Genomic DNA, 25,380 nt, shown 5'->3' on the forward strand with positions numbered 1-25,380 from the left:
GGGATGAGAGGCAGCGGCGCCCCGCGCGTCCTGGGCGCCGCGACACCAACACGGCCCCGAGCACGCGCGGGGGGGGGGCGGCCGCGATGAAGGCGCCGCCGAGGGGGCCGAGGGGGGGGGGGCGCCGGAACGGGGAGAAAGGGGGCCCTGTGGGGGGTTGGTGGGGGGTCGGGGACAGCGCAGGTGGGCAGTGGGTAGGGACGATGGGCGGGGGAGGGGGATAGGTCACCTGCACGGAGTGGGAGGCGGTAGGTGGTGGGGGTGGGGGGGCGCTATTGGCTGCGAAGCGCCTCGTCCTCGTCGCGGGGGCCGTGCGGGAGCCGCGGGACACCCGCGGCTCCCCCCTCCCTCCCCCTCCCTCACTTCCCCCTCCCTCCCCCCTCCCTCTCTCCTCCCCCTCGTCGAGTTTTTTTTGTTTCTCGCGCTGGGGAAGTCGCGGCGACACCTCGGCCGGCCGCGCGGTGACGCAACGCGCGCGGCGCCGCCGCGTCAAGGCACCACGCCCCGCGCCGCTCGCCATTGGCCCGGGACGCGTCAACGAGCCAATCAGCGCCACTCAATCAGCGAGCGCACAAAGACGAGGGGGGAGCGGGGGGCGACGCGCGGCGCCGCGACTTCGCGCAGCGGCAGAGATCGGCGCTGCGCTCGTGGCCGGACGCAGCAGCAGCAGCAGCTCGCAGCGCCGTCCCCTGCCCGCAGCCCCTCCGCGGAGTCCTCCTCCCTCCCTCCCAAGCGACCGCGCCAAGCCCGGGTGGGCGCGCTTCCATCTCTTCTCGCCACCGCCGCCGATCCTCCTCCTCCTCGTCCTCCTCCTCCTCGTCCTGCATCTCCTCCTCCGCCGCTCCTCCCGTCAGCAGCTGCGACCCCCCGCACGACTTTACCGAGCGAGCGACCCCGCCGCGGACGAGGGCGCGCGCGGCCTCCTTCTCGTGCGTCCCGATGCGAGAGCCGGCCCTAGCTGCGAGCGGAATGGCCTACCACCCCTTCTTCCCCGGCCGGCCGAGCGACCTCCCCATGAGCGCCCTGCTCGCCGCGCAGCCCCCGTTCTTCCCCGCGCTCGCGCTGCCGCCGGGACTCTCCGGCTCCCTCGGGAAGGGGATGCCCGGCGACCCCGGCCTCTCGGTGTCCGCGCTGAGTCACCAGGCCGCGCACCTGCGCCACCTCAAGGGGCTGGAGGCGGAGGAGGCCGTGGAAGATGACCCCAAAGTGACGCTCGAAGCCAAAGATCTGTGGGACCAGTTCCACAAGTTCGGCACGGAGATGGTCATCACCAAGTCCGGCAGGTGAGCGCCGAGACACGGGGTGCGAGAGGGGGGGTCCCAGCGGGAGGGGATTCCGGGGTCCCTCCCCAGCGGGAGGGATGCGGGGCCCGGGGTCCCGCGACCGAGTTCGAGAGACCCCGCGAGGCCCCCACGCCTCCTCCTCCTCGTCGTGTGCGCACCTTCGCTGACTCCGACATAGCGGACTCGGACAGAGCGTGTACGCAAGTGTACGCACGTCGCTGTAACGGGCGTACACTATTGCAATGTGTACACACTGTGTGTGTACACACACACAGTGTGTACACGCAGTGTGCACACGCCATGCATCGCGTACGACGACGCGTATACGCATCACCGTTGCATCACGTACACGTTGTCACAGCGTGTGCGCAATCGCACGCGCGTACACCGCGGCGGGGTGCAGGCGTCGTCCACCGCAGTGTACACAGGCAGAGTCCCCGTCGCGGCGTGCACGGACAGACGTGCGGGCACCATCACGAGGTGGCGTGCGACCCGCGCAGTGCAAACTCCGCGGGGCCCCAGGAGCTGTGCGGGACGTGGGGCCCAGCACGGACCTCAAGACCAGCGCATTTATTTTGCTCCGAGCGAGAGTCGCCGTCGCGCGCGCGGGAGGCTCCTTCCCGTCTCTCGCGGCCCTTCCACGCGGAGCCGCCGCGCCTCGGGCGCAGAAACGGCGGCGGTGACAGCACCGCCGAGCCGGCTACGTCGCGCGCCTCTGCCGCGGTCTCCTCGCGGTGTCGTCTCGCAGTCTCTCCCCGCGGTGTCTCCGGCGCATTCCGGAGCGAGGAGGGTCGTTCGGCGTTCGAGTGAGAAAATCTCGAGAGCGACTCTCCTCTCTCCTCCCCTCGTCCCCCCCCCCCTCTCCTTCCCTCGCCTCTCCGCACATTTCCTCTCCTCCCGCGCCGCACAGCTCAGAGCGACCACTGGGGCCGATGTTGCAAACCGAGACTCGACCGGCTGAGATCGCGGCTCGCAGGCAGCACAGGGGTCGACAATCGGGATCGCACGGGGGTGGATTTGAGCGAGAGTGGTTTCGTTTGTAGCTTACACGAGGAGAGAGAACGAGGGGGGGGGGGGGTCTCACAACCCCGAGCGAGACGCGGCCTCGCGAAGCGCCCCCATGACGCAGGCCTGGCCGGCTTCTCCGAGTTCGCTCTCCCACAACAGTTCGCACTCTGCCCGCCTCCGCCGCGCGTCGCTCGCGTGCGAATCGTGCAGTTGGGGGGGGGGCTTGAGAGAGAACTCGCGGGGAGAGGACGCGACGGAGACGCCAGGAAGTCGGCCGATGGTCTTCGCGGGTGTTTGTCGGCCGGGCGCGGTGCCGGCCACCCCCTCGTGTGCCGTCCCGACTCTCGTCGGCGCTCGCGAACAGCACTTGCCCCCACAGGCTACACGGCAGATATGTCTGTGTGTGTATGTATATATGTACAACTCGGTGCGCGATGCACGCGTGCACGCGCACATGCTTGCCCGAAAAACAAATGCGGATCTCGTTAAGATTAATTAGAACATTTGCACGTCGATGTTTTGTGGACAGCGAAACATCGCGTCGCGTTTGCCGAAATGTCGGAAGGACTCGTGGGTCGAGCGACAGCCGCGCGGACCCCCGACACAAAGACAAAGATCCCCCGTGTAGCCTTCACAGACTGTTGGGGCAGGTGCTGTTAGCGAGCACCTACGAAGGCCACATCGGCACGCGAGGGGGTGAGTGGCCAGCACCACGACCGGCCGCCTTTGTCTCCCTATTGACGATGTTTATATATCGCACCAGGCACTCATTGTAGACATATATACATAGACACGCGTGAACTCTGCTCATCCTACACACACGAACGCACGATTGTGCTCGTGTCAATCGTTGGTGTTTTCGCTGCTGATAGTTTGTGTGTACACACGCATTCTGTGTACACCGCGTGTGTGTGTGTCTACACACACACACGCGGTGTGTGTACACACACACACGTGGTTGTCTGTCTCTGCGTGGGGCTGGCTTGAGTGTTTGATAGTCCACGACGTTTGCACACGCGTGTACGCACGAACGCGCAGTCGTGTGTGTGTATATGTGCGTAGAGCGTGTATAGACATTGGCTATATGTGTATATTCACTCTTATGTACACGCATTCGTGCGTACGTACTCATAAGACCTCACGTGCACATTTATAATTCAACCAGCAACTGAACACGGAGAAGGTAGCTGGATATCTTCACACACACATACGTATTCATGTGTGCGCTTGTATATATATTTGTATTTGTACTCATTTTATCGTACAAACTTTTCATTGCGCACATGTTTGCATCTTAATAATCACGCACACGTCCGACAATATAAATCGAACCCGTGTACTCATCAGCCCGTGTACGCTGCATCCCGTGTACTCGCCAGCCCGTGTACTCGTCATCCCGTGTACTCTGCATCCCGTGTACTCGCCAGCCCGTGTACTCTGCATCCCGTGTACTCGCCAGCCGGTGTACTCTGCATCCCGTGTACTCTGCATCCCGTGTACTCGTCATCTCGTGTATTGGTGTCGGCGCGACTCTTGATCAACGAGGCCACGGTAACCGCGCGGGTTTTCTGTGCGCGGCTCCGCGCGAGCAGCAATAATAGCACGCGACACCGGCGATGTCTCATTTGATTATGGGACATCAGCTGTGTCTGATTATGAAAGGGCATAGCTGCGTCTGATTGCGACTCGTGTGTCTGATGATTCGTGTTTATTTAAAGGGCACACGGCTGTGCCTGGTTATTCGGGGGCGCCGTCTGCGTCTCGCTGTTGCAGCAGCAGACGACACCGTCTTGTCATCGCCGACTCGCCGTCTCCCCCCCCCCCCCGCAGGAGAATGTTCCCGCCCTTCAAGGTGCGAGTGTCGGGTCTGGACAAGAAGGCCAAGTACATCCTGCTCATGGACATCGTGGCGGCCGACGATTGCCGCTACAAGTTCCACAACTCTCGCTGGATGGTGGCGGGCAAGGCCGACCCCGAGATGCCCAAGCGCATGTACATCCACCCCGACAGCCCGGCCACGGGCGAACAGTGGATGTCCAAGGTGGTCTCGTTCCACAAGCTGAAGCTCACCAACAACATCTCGGACAAGCACGGCTTCGTGAGTACACCACCACCACCACCCGCCCCCCGTCGCGCGCACATGGGCCACTTAGGGTGTTCAGGTGGCTGTGGAAAACAGGCACCTTTAGTCTATGTATACTTACAGACATGTTATGTAAGTACGTGGTTTATGTTGACTTGTACTGCCTTACAAGGGAACGTCTATGCGTTATAAATAAGGTACATAGTCCGAAACGTCATCTATATATGTTATTGACACTTGATATTATTAGTATGATAGTTAAAGTGTTTAGATGTTTTAAATATATATTTGTTTTGATTGTGCACCAAAGCCAACGCAGCAGCTGCAAGAGATCATCAGTCTCACACAAACGCACCGTGAGCACAGAGACTTTAGTCCGGACACAACGCAGCACTTCGACGCTTAGCACAGAAGGCGCCGTGAGCCTCGACCACGCACAGACGCGCGCATCTTCACACGCGAATCTTCGCACGCGAATCTTCACACGCGAATCTTCACACCGACATCTTTGACACAGACACGACGGCCAGGGCGCACTGCGCCAGACCCTGCCTCGTGTCTGCAGGGTCCACAGACGTCCCTGGAGACACGATGCACAGACACGATGGGTAGTCGATAACTTCACAAACAAACTGCGTGTCTAACTGGACACGAGCTAACGGCAGCTACCTACAGGCTGTCGGACGCAGCCGACAACAAGCCTGACAGCCGCACACTGTAACACGGCTACACTGACACATGGGACCCGTCACGCAAACTTGACAACTACCTACACCCGTCACACAGCCTGGCAGCGACACATTTCACACACACTTGACAGCTACACCCGTAGCACAGACTGTACACACATACAGACAAAGATCCCCCATATAACGTTTGTATTCGCTAACAGCAAGGGCAAGTGCTTTTAGCGAGCACCTATGAAGGCCGCACCATTCCCCACGTCTCCACCATCCGCTCAAGTCTCATGATTCATGTGCTACACGTGTTTACCATATATATGTTACATGACCCACGTATGTTGTATGCATATATAGATGCTAGTGAACGTTGTTCTTGTTGCGATAGCCAAGCGCTCAGGTGTAGCCCCGCCAGGTAAGCCACGTGATGATGGTCGTTCCGATAGGCCGAGTGTGTGGGTGCGGAGTCTGGGGCGGCAAGGGGGGGGAGTGTACAACACGCGTGCGTGTGTGTGTGTGTCCGTGTGTACACGAGTGTGTGTGTCCGTGTGTACACGAGTGTGTGTACAACACGTGTGTGTTCGTGTGTACACGCGTGTGTGTGTGTGTGTTCGTGTGTACACGCGTGTATGTGTGTGTGTACAACACCTGCGTGTGTGTTTGTGTATAACACGCGTGTGTGTGTGTACACTAATGTAGAAAGACAAACATCTCCCTATATCCTTCAACAGAATGTCGGGACAAGTGCTGTTACCGAGTAGCACCCATGAAGGCCGGGGCCGGCATACGCGTGTGTGCGTGTATGTATAACACGTGTGTGTGTGTATAACACGCGTGGTGGGCGGATTGGCCAGCACCACCACCACCCGCTCGTATTTGTCTCCCTAGTGGCGATGTTTACATATCGCGCCAGATGCTCGTTTTAGGCTGAGTCAACCTAGGGGAGGCCCCAGGACTGGTTCCGATGAATCGTCACTGATATTGGTGGACGTGAACGGGAATCGAATTCGGGTCTCTCTCTGCTGAGTTCATAGCGAAGCCACACACACACTCGTGTACACACGGACACACACTCATGTACACACGGACACACTCGTGTACACACGGACACACACTCGTGTACACACGGACACACACTCGTGTACACGCGGACACACATACACACACGCGATCCTTTGCACGCGCGCGTGTGTGCATGTGTGCACGACCGCGTGTACACACACGCACAGAGCTGCAAGTGTGCACAGACAACGTGCACGCGCTGGAGTGTAATAAATAAATGACGGTGCAAATGCATTCACGTATGAATTAAATAGTGATCACATGGAGGCATTCGTGTGTGTTATATACGTGTGTGTGTGTGATACACGTGTGTGTGTGTTACACACACGTGTGTGTGTGATACACGTGTGTGTATGTGTTATACATGTGTGTGTTATACACGTGTGTGTGATACACGTTTGTGTGTTGTAGTGAAGTGTTCGTTAGCGCGATTCCCGCTCGCGGTCACTGTCGGTGACGAATATCTGAACCGGTTCTGGGAAAATGTCTCCACTAGGTCGACTCAGAGTTAAATGGGTACCTGGCGTGGTGTGTAAACATCACCGGGGAGACAAAGGTGGCCGGGGCTTGTGTTGTCCACACACCCCCTTGTGTATGCCCCGTATATGCCGTGCCAGGTCTGTGCGCTCGCTAACAGCACTTGCCCCAGTAGTCCGTAGAAGGCTATATGGGGGACCTGTGTATATATGCACGTGTGTCAACTCGGCCTCAAACGAGTACCTGGTGCGGAGCGTAAACATCAGCACTGGGGAGACAAAGGCGGCCGGGCGAGGGGTTGGCCACACAACCTCCTCCCTCTGTGCGCGATGCCGCATTTTGATCGGGACTCGCTATCAGCACTTGCCCGCAACTGCCTGTAAGGCTACAGGGGTACCTCTGTCTTTGTGCGTGCCAGTCGACTCCGACTGCGTGGTTATTTATTGTTGTGTGAGTGTACGCGCCACGGTGTTTGTTTTTTGTGCGCCTGTATGGACGAATGTGCGTGCATTCACACCCAGAAACGTGTGCCATTATCTGTGGACGTGCGTGTTTACGATTGTGTGTCTTTGTGTGTTGTGTGAGCGTGTGTATGTTATTTAGTGCTCGTATTTGCTGTACTGTATATATATGTGTGTGTGCATGCATTTGATCAAATGCACGTGTATATCATATGCTGTGTACGCGTGTGTGTGATGTGTGTGCGTGTGCCGTTGTGTATATTTGTGTATGGTGTGTGTGTGGTGTGTGTATGGTATGTGCGTGTGTGTCGTGTCGCGGTTAGCGCGCTGCGAGACGAACCCAGCGACCCGGGTTCGATTCCCGCTTACACCAGCGACGATTATCTGAAGCAGTCCTGGGCCTCCCCTAGGTCGACTCAGCCTCAACTGAGTACGTGGCGCGATGTGTAAACATCGCCACTAGAAAGACAAAGGTGGCCGTGAGTGATGCGGGCCACCCACCCCCTCGCGTGCCGTACCGGTCTTCAAAGGTGCTCGAATGTAACACTTAGCCCAACAGTCTGTTAAGGGGGTATTTGTGTTTCTTGTGTGTGTTATATCAGTGTTTCTATTTATGTACAACCACATACACGTACATCTGTTGTGTGCACATGCATTGGTGGTGTATAGCTGTGTCTATGTATTGGTACACACGTGTCTCTAGTTACGTGTGCACACGTGTTGATGTGTACACACGCGTGCGCGCTCGTAGCTGTGTACACGTGTATGTACGTGTGTGCGTTTATGGGAGCGGTGGCGCAGTGGTTAGCGCGCTGGCGCTAGAGCCCGGCGACCCGAGTTCGATTTCCACTCACGGCCAAAAAGTTGTCCTGTGCCTCCCCTAGGTTGACTCAACCTCAAATAAGTACTGTACCTAATAGACATCGCCACTAGGGATACAACAGCGGCCGGGCTTGGTGCTACCCCCTAACAGCACTTGCCCCAACAGGCTGGTAAAGGCTTTACGGGGGATCTTTGTCTTTGCACCCAAAGCGTGTGTTCTCGTGCTGCCGCTGCCTTTGCGAGGCGGCATCGCGGCCGCGGGCCCCGAAACGGGGCCCAGGGGCTCGGAGCGCGGTCGTGGGCCGAGGCGGGAGGGGGGGGCTTGTGGCCCTGGGGCCACGGGGCGGACGCGGCGCTAATTGAATCAGCGCCGTTTGTTTAGGATCCTTGCGCGCGGGAATTCGCTGCGCCCCGCTCCCTATTCCACGCGTTCGTGCGACAATTGTGAGCAACTCGACAAAGACAAACACGGCCGGGGGACCTCTCTCCCTCTCTCCTCGCTCTCCTCGCTCCCCCCTCTCTCTCGCACGCACTCTCCGTTTCGTGAATATGCTGTAGTTTGGAAACACGCGGACAGACCAACACACACACGCGGGGACAGACACACGAAGTCGCACGGGAACGCCGCATAGACACTTTCACACACAACACGGAAGACGCACGCAGGGCAACAGGAACACGCTGGGCACGCGGAGAAACACGAACCCACAGACAAAGACACGAACACACACAGTGAGGGACACACAAATACAGACACACACATGGACAAACAACACGCAAAGACACACGCGGGCACACACAGACACACACGCGCAGACTCGGAGCCGGCACCGCGGAAGGCGATGACTCCACATTCCTCTCCCTTCCTCGCCTCCCTCTCCCCATCTCCCCCGCCTCCCTCTCCCCATCTCGTCCGCCTCTTCCCTGCCTTCATCTACTCCCTCCTTCCCACAGTCTCTCACTCTCTCGTCCACCACCGTCTCTCCCCTTCTCCCCGCTTCGCTCTCCCGACCCCGCGAGTCGCTGCCGGGCTCGGGGAACGAACAACGCCGTGAACTTGAGCGGGAAATGGGGGGGGGGGGGCGTGGGATGGGGGCAGGGCTTGAGCGAGCTGCATTCAGGGGGTTTCCAGGCCCCCCTCGTTCCACCCCTACTACCCTCTCCAACTGCGATCGACAATCACCGCTCGTATCGAGACCGCCCGCCCCGTTAGCCCCCCTCACCCCCGCCCTCTCGAGACGGGGGTCGCGCGGAGAACAATAGCGGCCTGCGCGTAGCGGTGCCACCGTGACCCCGCGTTGCCGTGACCCCGCTTTGCCTCTACGTTACCCCAGCGTGACCATCGCCCCTGTGTTGCCTCCACCCCTGAGTTACGGGGTCACTCGGCCACGGGGTCGCGTTAAGGGCCGGCCTCGATCCGGGGTCGGCTATGGGGAGTGGCTGTGGTCGATTGGACTCCGGTGTGGTGGGGTGGAGTGTTGATATCGGTTGGGATTGACTGGCAGGGTCGAGTGTGGGCATTGATTCGAGTTAGCCGGCTGACCGGTGGGTTGACTGAGGCGTGGGAATTGGCTGTGGTTGACTAATGAATGTATGGTGGGGTAAAGTGTGCGTATTGGCTGTGGTTGACTAATGAATGTGTGGTGGGGTAAAGTGTGGGTATTGACTGTGGTTGACTAATGGATGTGTGGTGGGGTAAGGTGTGGGTATTGGCTGTGGTTGACTAATGAATGTGTGGTGGGGTAAAGTGTGGGTATTGGCTGTGGTTGACTAATGGATGTGTGACGGGGTTTTCCCGCTGTGTCCCCTCCTCGCGTTCCCGGCTCCAATCCCCGAGCCCACAACGAAACGTCCACGCTTCTGTGCACAAGCGCTGTTGTGTCGGTGAATATTGATATGCGGATGTTGATTATGTGTTAGCTTTGTGTGTGACTGGTGTTTAGGTGTGTGTGTATTTCTGTATTCGGTGTGTTGACGTTTGTGTTAATAACACATGAATTGTGTTCGTGTGTTTTTGTGCATTTCTATGAGTTATGTACGATGTTCTCGTTTTTGACAATCAGGCGTGTGTGTGCTAAATGTACGTGTTTTGTGCGTTCATAAGGGTGTATGTGTATATTGTGTGGTAATTATGTCCGTGTACTCGTTGTGTGTTGGCTCTGTAATTTGTGTAATAAATTACCACGCATATATACAAATGTAGCACCTCCAATTAGTACGGTTGGCTACGTACGGTGCGAAATACATTCAACATGCTTACATGTATATGTGAACCACTGCACGATTGTGTATTTTCGCATGCGGATTCATTGCGTCACGACACATATTTTTGTTTGTTCTACGCAGTGTAATTAATTAACAAATTGTGTTCATTGTGGTGGTTATGTGTGCATTGCTCGGTTGTGTAGGCGTGTGTACGCGTGTACATATATACATGTATATGTGTTCGGACACATCTTGTTGTGCACGCGTGTGTTCATGGTCTCTGCTCGTTTGTGCGGTGTGCCTGTCCTTATGGTTATGTACACGATTGTGTACGCGTGTTTGTATATATATATACGGCTGTGCGAGTTCAACACGTTCATGCCTCTTTGACTGCTGATGTACACACACGTCCCATGCATGGCCCACTGAATTTCCAGTTCTGTATCCCCTCATATCTTGCACCGCGTTCTCTACGCTGCCGGGTTAATATCGGCGCGCTCCGATATTACACGAATGTTGGTATGAATCACTTGCAGTAGTTCACAGCTCGTGACGAGGTTGTGTCCAGCGTAACGGTGCAATACAATGTGGAGTGGAAGAGCTGCTAAATCACGACCGTCCATCACGTGTAGTAGATGTTGCATACACAGCGGCGTCACCCTTCATATAAATCGCGCCTCTCACAATCGCCGAGGGAGAATCATAGACGCGAGCGTGAAGATGGCAGCATCAGCCAGGGTGCTGAGGAGCCGGCGGTGCTACCAACAATTTCCCGAGCTCTGCGGTCCTCTATATCGATAATACGTTTGTATATTTTCAGGTAATCCATGTTCATAATGTTTATACGAGTGGGAGCACGCGGAGACAACTCACGACGTGCGAAGGGGCAACGCTCGATCCCACGGTACAGAAGGGACGGGGATAACAGTCCACGCTTTGGTGGCACCGCCGTTTCCTGGCACGGCTCCTCCTCGATGCCCACCCGTGGGAAGGGGGAGACATCATCCCCGTGTGCGCGATCCCCCAACCCTCGCTGCTGCCTCCACAAGGCAGGGTCACAGGCGACGTGCGTAGCCACCAACACTGGTCGGCTAATGTGAGCGCGTCTCAGCGGTGCTGCGCAGAAGCAGTGGGGAATGCGTGTGTCGTGTATCTAGAAACAGTGGGCTGTGTCTGTGTGGAGTGCATCTATAAAAGTGGGCTGTGTGTGTGTGTAGAGGAGTGCGTCAAAGGCAGTGGGGAGCGGTAGTGTAGCGGTTAGCGCGCTGCGCTATGAACCTGGTGAGCCGAGTTCGATTCCCGCTCACAAAGCGGCCGGGCGTGGTGCTGGTGACCCTCGTGTGCTGTGTCGGCCTTCATAGCTGCGACTCGCTAACAGCACTTGCCCCAACCAATCTGTTAAGGTCGGGTCTTTGTCTTCTAGATGCAGTCCGTTATAGGCAGAGGAGGAGCTCTTGAGCCTGGACTTAAACAGGGACAGGGACTTGACAGCACGGGTGTCTGGTGGGAAGGGAGGTCCAGACTGTGGGGGCAGCAGAAGAGAAGGAGCGACCTCCGGCTGAGCGGGGCTGGACTGAGTTGTGTGGTGTTTGCCCTGTCTGTGGTGCAGAGAAAAGGCACGTGCTAGTAACAGCTGATGAGACGGCACAATGTGTTTAGCAAATCTGACTGCTGAGGAGACGCATGAGGGCCGAAACCCGCCTACGTCTCGTGCGATGTGTACGTAGCAAAGGTAGCTGGAAGTTCTAATGCTCTCCCACCACACGAGATATATCATGATTCATAATGCGTGGGCATCTGCAGTCCGATACGAGGTGAGGCTCAGCGACGTCGCTTGCCACGGATGGTAGCCGCGGTCGGGAATGGAAGGAACTTTGGGCCATCTGGTCGATCACTGCGCCACCCGCCTCTCGCATACACGTACTTACACACGTACATACACACGTACTTACACACACGTACTTACACACACGTACTTACACAAGTGCGTACACACGTACTTACACACACGTACTTACACACACGTACTTACACAAGTGCGTACACACGTACTTACACACACACGTGCTTACACACACGTACTTACACACACGTACTTACACACACGTACTTACACACACACATACTTACACACACGTACTTACACACACGTACTTACACACACGTACTTACACACACACATACTTACACACACATACTTACACACGTGCGTACACACGTACTTACACACACACGTGCTTACACACACGTACTTACACACACGTACTTACACACACTCGTACTTACACACACATACTTACACACGTGCGTACACACGTGCGCACGGAACGAGAAGATGACTGCACTACCGTTGTGGCAGTGACTGCGCTACTGAAATCATCGCAGCTCGACAGAGCAGCGGCTGACGGCCGTCTTGGATGGAGAGCGACGCGGGGGAGCAGAAGCGATTTGTCGTCGAACTCGCGGACCTGCTCGGTCAGAACCTGGACACGACGAGTGGCATGACAATACTACATTTCGATTTGAAGCTTCTTTCGTGACTGCAGGGATTCATCTTCTTGGTTCTTTCGGTAAAGTCGCGTAGAAGGGAAATAATAAAATAATAAAAATGAAACATAATAAAATACAGCCCTGTTCTTTACCTGAGGACGGCTGCTTGCGTTGTGGTCGAAACGTCGTGAGAATGTATTTAATTATGTTTTATTTTTATTAATTTATTATTTCCCTTCTACGTGACTTTACCGAAAGAACCAAGAAGACGACAATACTCATCTTGATAGTTCTTTAGTCGGGTGGGTCCCGGCCAGGTCTAACGCTCGGCGGCGTTGAGTCCATATCTGGGCGGCCGCCACCTTTCAGCAGCCCGCACTGACCGGCGTGGAGAAGTATGGTCAAACCACTCCCCCAATGAGCGACACGGTGTGTGGAGCTCATTACCAAGGGCGACTCACAAATATATGTTCGTATCACTGAAGAAGGAAAGCAAAGATATCAACGTTTCGACCGACTGGCCTTCGTCGGGAATACATTTATGCAAATAAAGACAAACACCCCCCGCATCGACTCAAGCAGACTGTTGGGACACGTTTCGTGAGCGAGCACCTATATATATGTGTGTGTGCGCTCGCTCTCACACACACATATATATGTGTGTGTATGTGTGCGCTCGCTCACACACACACACCTATATATGTGTGTGTGTGTGTGCGCTCGCTCACACACACACACCTATATATGTGTGTGTGTGTGCCCTCGCTCACACACACACACATATATATGTGTGTGTGTGTGCCCTCGCTCTCACACACACACATATATATGTGTGTGTGTGCCCTCGCTCACACACACACACATATATATGTGTGTGTGTGCCCTCGCTCACACACACACACATATATATGTGTGTGTGTGTGCCCTCGCTCACACACACACATATATGTGTGTGTGTGTGCCCTCGCTCACACACACACATATATATGTGTGTGTGTGCGCTCGCTCACACACACATATATATATGTGTGTGTGTGTGTGCGCTCGCTCACACACACACATATATATGTGTGTGTGCGCGCTCGCTCACACACACACACACATATATATATGTGTGTGTGTGTGTGCGCTCGCTCACACACACACGTACGGGGGGGGCTTCGTTTCTCACTGGATGCGTCCCGCGCCGCCGCGGCCATGGCGACATGGGGTGTACTGGATGTGGTGTGCCGGTGTGGAAACATTTTCTGGACAGACCCGTGCTGAATTCTAGCCATGGATGTATGCATACGCAAGCACATACCGTGTGTGTGTAACAGTGTGTGTGTATATATTGTGGGCAGCGGTAATGTAGCAGTTAGCGCGCTGCGCTACGAACCTAGCGACCCAGATTCGATTCCCGCTCACGGCCAACACCAGTGACGACTATTTGAACCGGTCCTGGGTCTCTCCTAGGTTAACTCCGCCTCAAATGATTACCTGGTACGGTATGCAAACATCGCCACTGGGGAGACAAAGGTGGCCGGGCGTAGTGCTGGCCACCCACCCCTCGTGTGCCGTGCCGGCCTTCATATGTGCTCGCTAAAGCACTTGCCCCAATAGTATGTTTAGCCTATATGGGTGATCTTTGTATTTGCCTTTGTATATAGATATATACATACCTGGGCGCGAAATGTGCCTCTGAGTTGTGAGTGTAGCCGGGTGTTTGTGTTGGTTTACGCGTCTGTCTGCTAAATGTTTACACGTGGGTCTGAGTGTTTGTGGGTCTGTGTGTTTTGTGAGTCTGTGTGTGTGTTTGTGAGTCTGTGTGAGTCCGTGTGTTTGTGAGTCTGCGTGTATCAGTCTGTCTGTGTGTCGGTCTGTGTGTCATCCTGCGTGTTTGGCTACGGGTGTGAAGAATGCGGTGTGTGTGTATACGGGGGTGGAGCGGTGGCGCAGTGGTTAGAGCACCACTGCGAGGGCGCTATGCATCCTTGCCGCACCTGAGTTCGATTGCCGACCACGGCTCACATCAGTGGCGAGTGGCTCGTGAAGCGCACCTGGGATACTCTCCGCTTCACAGCCCCCTCACTCTGCTGCGTGGTATTAATCCAGCAGTGGATTTACAGCGATGGTTGTAAATTAGAACTATGATTTATTTGTTATTCTATGCGAGGTGTTCAGAATGCGTGTGTTCTGTATGCAAGCACGTGTAATGTCGGTTTCGGAGGAGTCTGTATGTATGCATCGGCGTGATGATCGTGTCGACATATGGGAGATGGAGTCATGGAATCAGGCCGTGTGCACGTGCTGGGTGGATTGTTACTTGCAGGGTCGTTAGTGGGGGGGGCAGCCTGCGTCCAGCAGTGGATTGAACATGGCTGATGGTGATCGCGTTGGTATGTGTACACGCGTGTGTCGGTATGTGTCTGTGTGTAACGTGCACACGCGTTTGTAGCGAGCTGTGTGGCCGTGGTGTGTATTGTATATCCATGGTGGTGGTGGTGGTGTCACCCATGGTGATGTTGTGTGAGTGTGAACGTGGTGGTGGTGGTGTTGTGTCACCCATGGTGATGTTGTGAGTGTGAACGTGGTGGTGTTGTGTCACCCATGGTGATGTTGTGTGAGTGTGAACGAGGTGGTGGTGGTGTTGTGTCACCCATGGTGATGTTGTGTGAGTGTGAACGTGGTGGTGGTGTTGTGTCACCCATGGTGATGTGTGAGTGTGAACGTGGTGGTGGTGTTGTGTCACCCATGGTGATGTTGTGTGAGTGTGAACGAGGTGGTGGTGGTGTTGTGTCACCCATGGTGATGTTGTGTGAGTGTGAACGAGGTGGTGGTGGTGTTGTGTCACCCATGGTGATGTTGTGTGAGTGTGAACGTGGTGGTGGTGTTGTGTCACCCATGGTGATGTGTGAGTGTGAACGTGGTGGTGGTGTTGTGTCACCCATGGTGATGTTGTGTGAACGAGGTGGTGGTGGTGTGTCACCCATGGTGTTGTTGTGTGAACGAGGTGGTGGTGGTGTGTCACCCATGGTGATGTCGTGTGAACGAGGTGGTGGTGTGTCACCCATGGTGTTGTTGTGTGAACGAGGTGGTGGTGGTGGTGGTGTTGTGTCACCCATGGTGATGTCGTGTGAACGAGGTGGTGGTGGTGGTGTTGTGTCACCCATGGTGTTGTTGTGTGAACGAGGTGGTGGTGGTGGTGTGTCACTCATGGTGATGTTGTGTGAACGAGGTGGTGGTGGTGGTGTGTCACTCATGGTGATGTTGTGTGAACGAGGTGGCCCTCTCGGCGTGGGCTCTGCCGTGAGCGACGCTCCGAGTGGACGAGCCGGCGATGCTGACTGTGCATACATCACGCAGGTTATGTCTCATAGCAGGTTGCGCGCGTGTTGACTGGCTTGAGCCGGTTTTGTGTAAATACGTTTCAAGGTGTGTACAATTTGTGCAATATTTAGATATTGTGTGTGTGTGCTGTTGTGTATCCGTGGCGTGTGTGTATCAAGCCGTATGCGTGCATTGTATTTGCGAATTGTAGATGTTATGTTATAAAGGCATGGTTTTGTAGTGTGTATGTGCATGGGTGTGTGGATATATTGTGTGGGCAGCGGTAGTGTAGTGGTTAGCGCTCCGCTGCGCTGCGAACCTGGCGACCCGGGCGCGATTCCCGCTCACGGCCAACACGACGATTATCTAGGCCGCTCCTGGGCTTCCCTTAGGTCGACCCAGCCTGAAATGAGTACTCGATGCGATGTGTGAACACCGCCACTATGGAGGATAAAGGCGTCCGGGCACGGTGCTGGCCACCCACCCCCTCGCATGCATTGCCACTCTCTAACGCTACTTACCCCTACAGTTTATTTAGGCTGTACGGGGGATCTTTGTCTCTATATATTGCATTGCGTGCTCGTGGTTTGTGGCACATGCTATGATGTGTAAGTGCGCGTTACCCACACATACACAACGCGTATGGGAGCAGTTGCTACGAATTCTATTCTCGGTCACGGCCAATGTCAATGGCGGATGATATCATCTCGGCCACATGCGAGTACCGCTTACGGTGTGTAAACATCGGGACGGGGAGACAAAGGCGGCCGGGCGCGGTGCCATCCACGGCAGCCCCTTGCGCACCGCTACCATCCTTCATCGGTGCTCGCTTGCGCCAACAGGCCGTGTGGGCTACACGGGGCAACTTTGTCTTTGTAGTCGTGAGTTGTCGACTAGCGAGGTGAGCCGAGTCGCTGCGTTGAGTCGCAATCACCCCCCCCCCCCAGATGCCCCCCCCCCAGATGACCCCCCCCAGATGACCCCACCCCCCCCCCCAGATGACCCCCCCCCAGATGACCCCACCCCCCTCGCTGTCAACCTCCCCCGTGTCCCCCCACGCACCCCCGTGTCCTTGCGATTTCGACCCCAAAGGGGGTCACGCCGCGTGACGTCACGGGGCTCGACTGCCCTTGGCGTTTACTCAAAATTAAGGGTGGGGGGGGGGCAGCGTGGGGGGCAGCAGGGAGGGAAGGAATGGGAAGGGGCCCGGTGTGAAGTTGACGGATGCGTGGGAGGGAGGGGGAGAAGGGGGAGGCAGCGGCGGGAGGGAACAAGGTGGTGGTGAGGGGGGCTTGTTGGCTTCCCAGGTGACACCCCCCGCCCCCTCCCCCCGCCCCCTCCCCCCGCCCCCAGCCCCCCAGCCCCTGCCAGCTCCCGTCAGCGGGCGCGGCTCCCGCGAGTCGCGGCCGCGCGCGGATTTCAGTCAAAAAGCATTAGGGGAGGATTAGGGGACACGCGCCCAGAGCTACCGGGGTGGGGTGTGCGGGGAGCCGCGGTGCCCAACGCCCCCTGCCCCCTCCCGAGCACCATCCCTCACCTCGCTGACACAGCGATAGAGGAGGCATGGCCGGGGGGGGTCCCTGGAACCCCCGAAAAGGGGATTCATTCCCGTGGGGTCGCGACACTGCGCCACGCGTGAGCGGCGACGTGCGGACCGAAGTAACGCGCTCGGCTGTGCCGCCACAGCGCCGCCTGTGTGCACACACACACGCAGCCGCCTGTGTGTGCACACACACGCCGCCTGTGTGCACACACACACGCAGCCGCCTGTGTGTGCACAGACACACGCAGCCGCCTGTGTGTGCACACACACGCCGCCTGTGTGTGCACACGCAGCCGCCTGTGTAGCGAAGCGCTGCTGCTGCACGCTCCCCTTTGACACCGCCGTGTGTGTGTACTCTGTGTGTGTGTACACACACAGAGTACACACAGCACACACGTGTGTCTGGTTGGTGTTGTCGCGTGAAGCCGCGTACACTACTACGACTGCTCCTGTTTTGTCGCGTACACTGCTACTGTGATGTCGCGTACACTACTACTGTGATGTCGCGTACACTACTACTGTGATGTCGCGTACACTACTACTGTGATGTCGCGTACACTACTACTGTGATGTCGCGTACACTACTACTGTGATGTCGCGTACACTACTACTGTGATGTCGCGTACACTGCTGCGAAGTCGCGTACATTGCTACTGTGAAGTCGCGTACATTGCTACTGTGAAGTCGCGTGCACCGCTACTGTGTTTGTCGCGTGCACCGCTATTGTGTTTGTCGCGTGCACCGCTATTGTGTTTGTCGCGTGCACCGCTATTGTGTTTGTCGCGTGCACCGCTATTGTGTTTGTCGCGACCACCGCTATTGTGTTTGTCGCGTGCACTGCTATTGTGTTTGTCGCGTGCACCGCTATTGTGTTTGTCGCGTGCACCGCTACTGTGTTTGTCGCGACCACCGCTATTGTGTTTGTCGCGTGCACCGCTATTGTGTTTGTCGCGTGCACTGCTATTGTGTTTGTCGCGTGCACCGCTATTGCTGCTGCTGTTGTCGCGTCGCGTACGCGGTCGCGCCGCGTTGGCCGAGCTGAGCGCGAAGTGAGCCGTGTGTGTGTGCGTGTGTGTGTGTGCCCGTGTGTGTGTGTGTGGCCACTCAGTTGCGGCCCTCTCTCCCGCAGACCATCCTCAACTCCATGCACAAGTACCAGCCGCGCTTCCACATCGTGCGCGCCAACGACATCCTCAAGCTGCCCTACTCCACCTTCCGCACCTACGTCTTCTCCGAGACGGACTTCATCGCGGTGACCGCCTACCAGAACGACAAGGTGAGTCGACGAGGAGCGACCCCCACCTCTCTCACAGCCGTGCCCCCCCCTCTCACAGTCGTGCCCCCCTCCCTCTCACCCGTGCCTCTCTCACCCGTGCCCCTCTATCACTCCCATGCCCCTCTCTCATCCGTACCCCCCCTCTCTCTCACCCGTCCCTCTCACCTGGGCACGTGTCGAACCTCGCCGCCGCACCACGCGCTTAGACACGTCGGCACATTTGCAGTAACAAAGACAAAGCTCCCCCGGATAGCCTTTAACAGACGGTTGGGGGGTAAGTGCTGTGAGCGAGTCGCGGCAACTGTGAAGGTTGCCACAGCCACACGAGGGGGTGGTGTGGTCTCAACCATACCCGGCCAGACAACCGCTATTTCATCCCCCTGTGGTGATATGTATAAACCGCACTCGGTTAAGGCTGAGTCAACCTAGGCGAGGCACAGAACCGGTTTAAATATTCGCCACTGTCATAGGTCGTGAGCGGGAATCGAACTCGTGTAGCCGGGTTCGTAGCGCAGCGCGCTCACCGCTGCGCACACATGTAAGACAAAGGCAAAGATCTGCCATATAGCCTAGCAGACTGTAGGGGCAAGTGCTGTTAGCGAGCGCCTATGGAGGCCGGAACAGCACACGAGGGGGTGAGTGGCCAGCACCACGCCCGGCCGCCTTTGTCTCCCAAGTAGCGATGTTTACACACCGCACCAGGTACTCATTGGAGGCCGAGTCGACCTAGGGGAGACCCAGGACCGGTACAGATAATCGTCACTGGTGTTGGAAATGAGCGGAATTCGAACTCTTGTCATCAGATTCGTCGCGTAATGCGCTAGCCGCTACATCACACACACATTTCAACACACACAATCTGACTGACACGCACAGCGCAATTCACACACAAACCACATGAACACGGAACTTAAATCCACACAGACGTGCACACACTTCAAACACACGCACGCACGTAAACACGGATACTTAAAGTCGCACAATGACACGCACACACGCGCGCGCACACACAGACACTCAAATTAACACACAAAAGACAAACGCAGAAATGTAAACTCACACACGCACTTCCATGCGCGCACGCACACACTGACATACGCACGGACAATTATTTTCCCAGACACACACACACTTAAATTCACACACATACAGCCGCTTAGACTCACACAGAAGCACATACACTCAGCTTCACAGACAGACTAAACTCACACGCACACGAACGCACATGCACTCTTGAATCTCACAATCAAAAACACACTTACAGCGTTAAAGAAAAAGAACCCCCGTATAACCTTAACAGACTGTTGGGGCAAGTGCTGTTAGCGAGTAGCACCTATGAAGGCCGGAACGGCGCATGACGGGATGAGTGGGCAGCTCCACGTCACGCCCGGCCGCCTTTGTCTCCCTGGTGGGGATGTTCATCGAACCATATAGGTATTAATTTGAGTCTGAGTCGACCGAGATGAGGCCCAGAACTGGTTCAGATAATCGTGTTGGTGGCTGTGAGCGAGAATTGAACTCGGGCCTCTGCCGACTTGGTAGTGCAGCGCGCTAACCGCTACACTACCGCTCCCCACACACACACCTCCCAACACACACACACACACACCTCCCAACACACACACACCTCCCAACACACACACACACACACCTCCCAACACACACACACCTCCCAACACACACACACACACACACCTCCCAACACACACACACACACACCTCCCAACACAGACACATCTACACCCTTCTCCCAACACACACACACACTCTCCCAACACACACACACCTCCCAACACACACACACACCTCCCAACACACACACACACCTTCTTTCAACACACACACATCTACACCCTTCTGGCAACACACACACCTTCTCCCAACACACACACACACATCTACACCCTTTTCGCAACACACACACACCTTCTCCCAACAAACACACACACACCTCCCAACACAGACACACCTCCCAACACACACACATCTATACCCTTCTCCCAACACACACACACACTCTCCCAACACACACACACACACCTCCCAACACACACACACACACACCTTCTCCCAACACACACACACACCTTCTCTCAACACACACACATCTACACCCTTCTGGCAACACACACACCTTCTCCCAACACACACACACATCTACACCCTTTTCGCAACACACACACACCTTCTCCCAACACACACACACACACCTTCTCCCAACACACACACACCTCCAAACACACACACCTACACCCTTGTCGCAACACACACGCACACACCTTCACCCTTCTCACGCTCGCTGGTGCGAACATAAACTCGCACACGCAATCCAACGCACGCATAATCGCACACATAATTAAACTCGCACAGACGTGAGCTCACACAAATTCACGTACAAACACACACGCGCACATACACACACGAAATACAAAGATCACCCGTATAGCCTTTATAAGACTGTTGGGGTAAGTGTTGTAAGCGAGTAACACCTATGAAGGCCAGCACGGCACACGAGGGGGTGGGCGGCCAACACCACGCCCGGCCGCCTTTGTCTCCCTAGTGGCAATGTTTACACATCGCACAAGATACTCATTTGAGGCTGAGTCGACCTAGGGGAGGCTCAGGACCGGTTCACATAATCGTAACCGGTGTTGGCCGTGAGCGGGGAATCGAACCCGGGTCGCTGGGTTCATAGCGCAGCATGCTAACTGCTACACTACCGCTCCCACACGTACACACACACAGGTACACACACACGTACACACAGGTACACGCACACACACACACAGGTACACACACACACACGTACACACACACAGGTACACACACACGTACACACACACAGGTACACACACACAGGTACACACACAGGTGTACACACACACAGGTACACGCACACACACACACACAGGTACACACAAGGTACACGCGCACGCACAACACGTGCACCCGATACACCCGTCGGACTCGCGCGGGTGGCAATGCAGGATGCGTGCCGCGTGGGGTACGCGCGCCGCACGCCGCGGTAATGCGCTCGGCAAACACGGGGGGAGCACCGAGGCGCGCGCGGGGGGGGGGGCGCGCGGGGGGGGGGCACGCGCGGAGAGGGAGGGGGGGCGCGAGGGGGCGCGCGGCGCGGGGCGACCGAACCAGAAAATCAGGAACACCCGGGCGCGTGTGTGTGTGTACCTGTGTGTGTGTACCTGTGTGTGTGTGTACCTGTGTGGGGAGCGGTATTGTAGCGGTCAGCGCGCTGCGCTATGTACCTGGCGACCCGGGTTCGATTTCCACTCACGGCCAACACCAGTGACGATTATCTGAACCGGTGCTGGGCCTCCCCTAGGTCGACTTAGCCTTAAATGAGTACCTGCTGCGGTGTGTAAACATCGCCACTGGGGAGACAAAGGCGGTCCTGCGTGGTGCTGGCCACCCACCCCCTCGTGTGCCGTTCCGGCCTTCATAGGTGCCCGCTAACCGCATTTGCCCCAACAGTCTGTTGAGGCTATACCGGGATCTCTGTCTTTTATTTGTGCATGTACTTTCAGAGCATGCTAAGTACGAATACACAAAGCGTGGTGTCTCATGCACATATCATTTGTACGAATTTCGTGCGTGTTTAACATTATGTATGAACGTGTGGGTGTGTACGTATCAAACGGTCCCTATTGTACCGTACACATTGTTGATGTACATTGATGTCCTTTGTATATGTGTGTATTGTGTCTGCGTATCACACAGCGAACGATATGTTACCCCCATCTCGTGGGATCATCCCGGTGAAATGTTGTTATTTAAGCTCAGCAGCGGTTATGTACAATGTCTGTGTAATGTTCATTGTATGAAGTATTGTGTGTACTGTGTATTATTGTTGCACGGCAACATAACGCGGATTTAAATATGAAGGTTTTAACATCGTAATTTTTTGGCATTATCGGTAACCGAATGAGTAAAACCGGTTCAGGCGCAGGTTACCGATTTTCCGGCTGAGAAAGAGAGGCAGCAGCTGTAGCTGTAGCAGCTGTAGCTGCTGTAGCAGTAGCTGTAGCAGTAGCTGCTGTAGCTGTAGCAGCAGTAGCTGCTGTAGCTGTAGCAGCAGTAGCTGCTGTAGCTGTAGCAGCTGCAGCAGTAGCTGCTACAGCTGCATCTGCTGAAGCTGTAGCTGCTGTAGCTGTAGCTGCTGTAGCTGCTGCAGCTGTAGCAGTTACCTATTCTGGAACCGGTTTAGCTGTTACCGGTTTAACAAGCCTCCTGTTCTCCGTAATCGCGTCTGCATGCGACAGCATCTCCGTGCTGAAACAGTGGAAGTGTTTAATTCATAGAGGTAACCGTAGGTGCAGTGACACACACACATATATATACAGTCTACAAGTGTGTGTTTGGTTTATTATTACTGTGGGGAGCGGTGGTGTAGCGGTTAGCGCTACGCTGCGTTATGAACCCGGTGAGCCGAGTTCGATTCCCTCTCACGGCCAACACCGGTGACGATTATCTGAACCGATCCCAGGCCTCCCCTCGGTCGACTCAAACGAGTACCTGGTGTGGTGCGTAAACATCGTCACCAGGGAGACAAAGGCGGTCGGGCGTGGTGCTGACCACCCCACCCCCTCGTGTACCGTTACGGCCTTCATAGGTGCTCGCAAACAACACTTGCCCAAACAGTCTGCGCAGGCTATACGGGGGATCTTTGTCTTTATTATCCATCACTGCATATACATCACACGTGCGTGCATTGTGTTGTGTACATGGCAGATGTAAAATGTGTACCGTGAGTGCTGTGTATGCATCACGTGTGCTTTGTGTGTATGGGTGCGTCTCATGTACAGGGCTCGACAACTGACATAACGAGCAGAGGCATGTTGGTCGAATTCGGTAAAACGCTCAATATTTCAGGAACCGCGATGCACATGAATACGACGAGACGATGGTCCCTAATAAATGGTACGTCGCGAGGCAGTTCTTGAAGAGCCGCACGCGGCCCCGGAGCGGCAGGTTTCCGAGCCCTGGCCATGCGCGTGCTGCATTATTCAGCCTGTGTGCATCTTGACGCACGTGTACACTCACACTGAACACACACGCCCAGCGTCCACAGCTTACACGGCAATGCGCAGTACAGAGCAGATTCTCGTGCGTACGGTAAGCAATTCACAACCCCCTTTGTCTATCCACTGCTGAATTAATGCCTCCCCACGCCGTGCCGGTCAGCGGGGGTTGTTTGACCATACTTCACCACGCTGGTCAGTGCGGGTTGGTGAAGGGCTGGCGGAGTTGGTCGGACTGATTCAGATGTTACTCCCCACTGAACTCAAAGCACAGCGTGCTCACCATTGCACCGCGGCTCTCCCTCTCTGATCTACATGTCTATTGGATCAAGACGGCTCTCTTCCATCGCCATCATGAGCAGCAGCTACGATCAATCTCCTGGTGGATGAAGATTTCCCCACGCGGTCGCCATCTCTCACGATCTCATGATGTAGCGGGAACTTAACACCTCCACTCGTGTAGCAAGTCGCGCCTACGTGGTGCGCATTGATACAATACACTTGTGTACAACGACGACATCATCGCCGTGAAGTGTGATTTGTAGTTAGCCATTGTCATTCATGCAAATCGCATTTCAAATAATAATAATTGACATTTACCCAAGAGAGGCGCGTGCCGCTTTATCTAGAGGGTCCTGCTGCTGCCGCTACGTTGGGTTTCTCGATGTAAGATGTGTTCAGCCCCAGTTAATGATGAGCTGTGTTTATGATACACTTGGGAGAAAACTCACGCGTGCGAGGGGGCAACACTCGATCCCATGGTAATCAGGCACAGGTGATACCAGTCCCCACTTTGCTGTCACTGCCTTCTCCTGGCACAGTCCCAGTGGTTACGGTTCCTCGACGCCGAACCAACGAGGAGAGAATCTCACGACATCTGCGTGTGACCCACCAACCCTCGCCGCTGCCTCCACAGCGCCGGGTCACGTGCGCAGCCAACAACACCACCACCCGCAACATCGCCGCAGTCGCACGGAGGAGACGGGAACCACAGATCAGCGGAAGGGCGGGTGGTAGCCCAAGCTCTGCGATTCTCTATTCTGGTGTGGCCGCCTCTGTGCATGGGGATGAACGTCTCCACCGACGCGTCCCTGCGCCTGTGAGCGTTGAGTTGTGGTGATGACAGAGGTCGCGGTAGACTTCGTGGTGGTAGAGGTAGTGATGGTGGTGGAGGTAGTTGTGTTTGTAGTGGTAGATCATGATGGTCGTGGTGGTCGTGGTGGTAGTAGTGGATGTGGTAGTGGAGGTATTGATAGAGGTGGTGGTGGAGGTAGTTGTGTTTGCGGTGGTGGTGGAGGTAATGGTGGTAGTCAAAGTTGAAATCGCGATGATATGTGTATACCAGTTATATTATATGTATCCTCACCAATCCGCACTGCCCATCGTGGTGAAGTATGGTCAAATAAAGCCGCATGGCGTGTGGAGCCTCTCACTGGGCCTGAACACATGCGTAGCACATACTTCATGTACATCCATGCGTGTACCGTGTGTATTGATGTGCATGTGTCATACATACAGACGATGGTGACTCACTGCTGTATATTCTATCGATATTCTAGAAGGGCAAGTGGTGTGGTATTTGCCTCTCACACACAAAGATTACCCGTATATCCTTAATAGACTGTTGGGGCAAGTGCTGTTA

At 55.7% G+C, this 25,380-nt stretch overlaps 1 protein-coding gene across 2 annotated transcripts in view; it reads left to right on the forward strand.

The window, feature by feature from the left end:
• The first annotated feature begins 518 nt into the window (after window positions 1-518).
• Window positions 519-25,380, forward strand: part of LOC133348265 (T-box transcription factor TBX2-like) — a 33,213-nt gene continuing 8,351 nt past the window's right edge. The window contains exons 1-3 of one of the 2 annotated variants that reach the window (XM_061560985.1): window positions 519-1,283; window positions 4,122-4,389; window positions 18,553-18,699. In XM_061560985.1, coding sequence (XP_061416969.1) covers window positions 940-1,283; window positions 4,122-4,389; window positions 18,553-18,699 — 759 coding nt within the window. In that variant the 5' untranslated portion in view covers window positions 519-939. Of the gene's footprint in view, window positions 1,284-4,121; window positions 4,390-18,531; window positions 18,700-25,380 lie in introns of both variants that reach the window. The other variant, XM_061560984.1, reaches the window with a different exon arrangement.

This window comes from Lethenteron reissneri, chromosome 27 (genome assembly GCF_015708825.2).
Source record: "Lethenteron reissneri isolate LAM-NWPU_2019-01 chromosome 27, ASM1570882v1, whole genome shotgun sequence".
NCBI lineage: Eukaryota > Metazoa > Chordata > Hyperoartia > Petromyzontiformes > Petromyzontidae > Lethenteron > Lethenteron reissneri.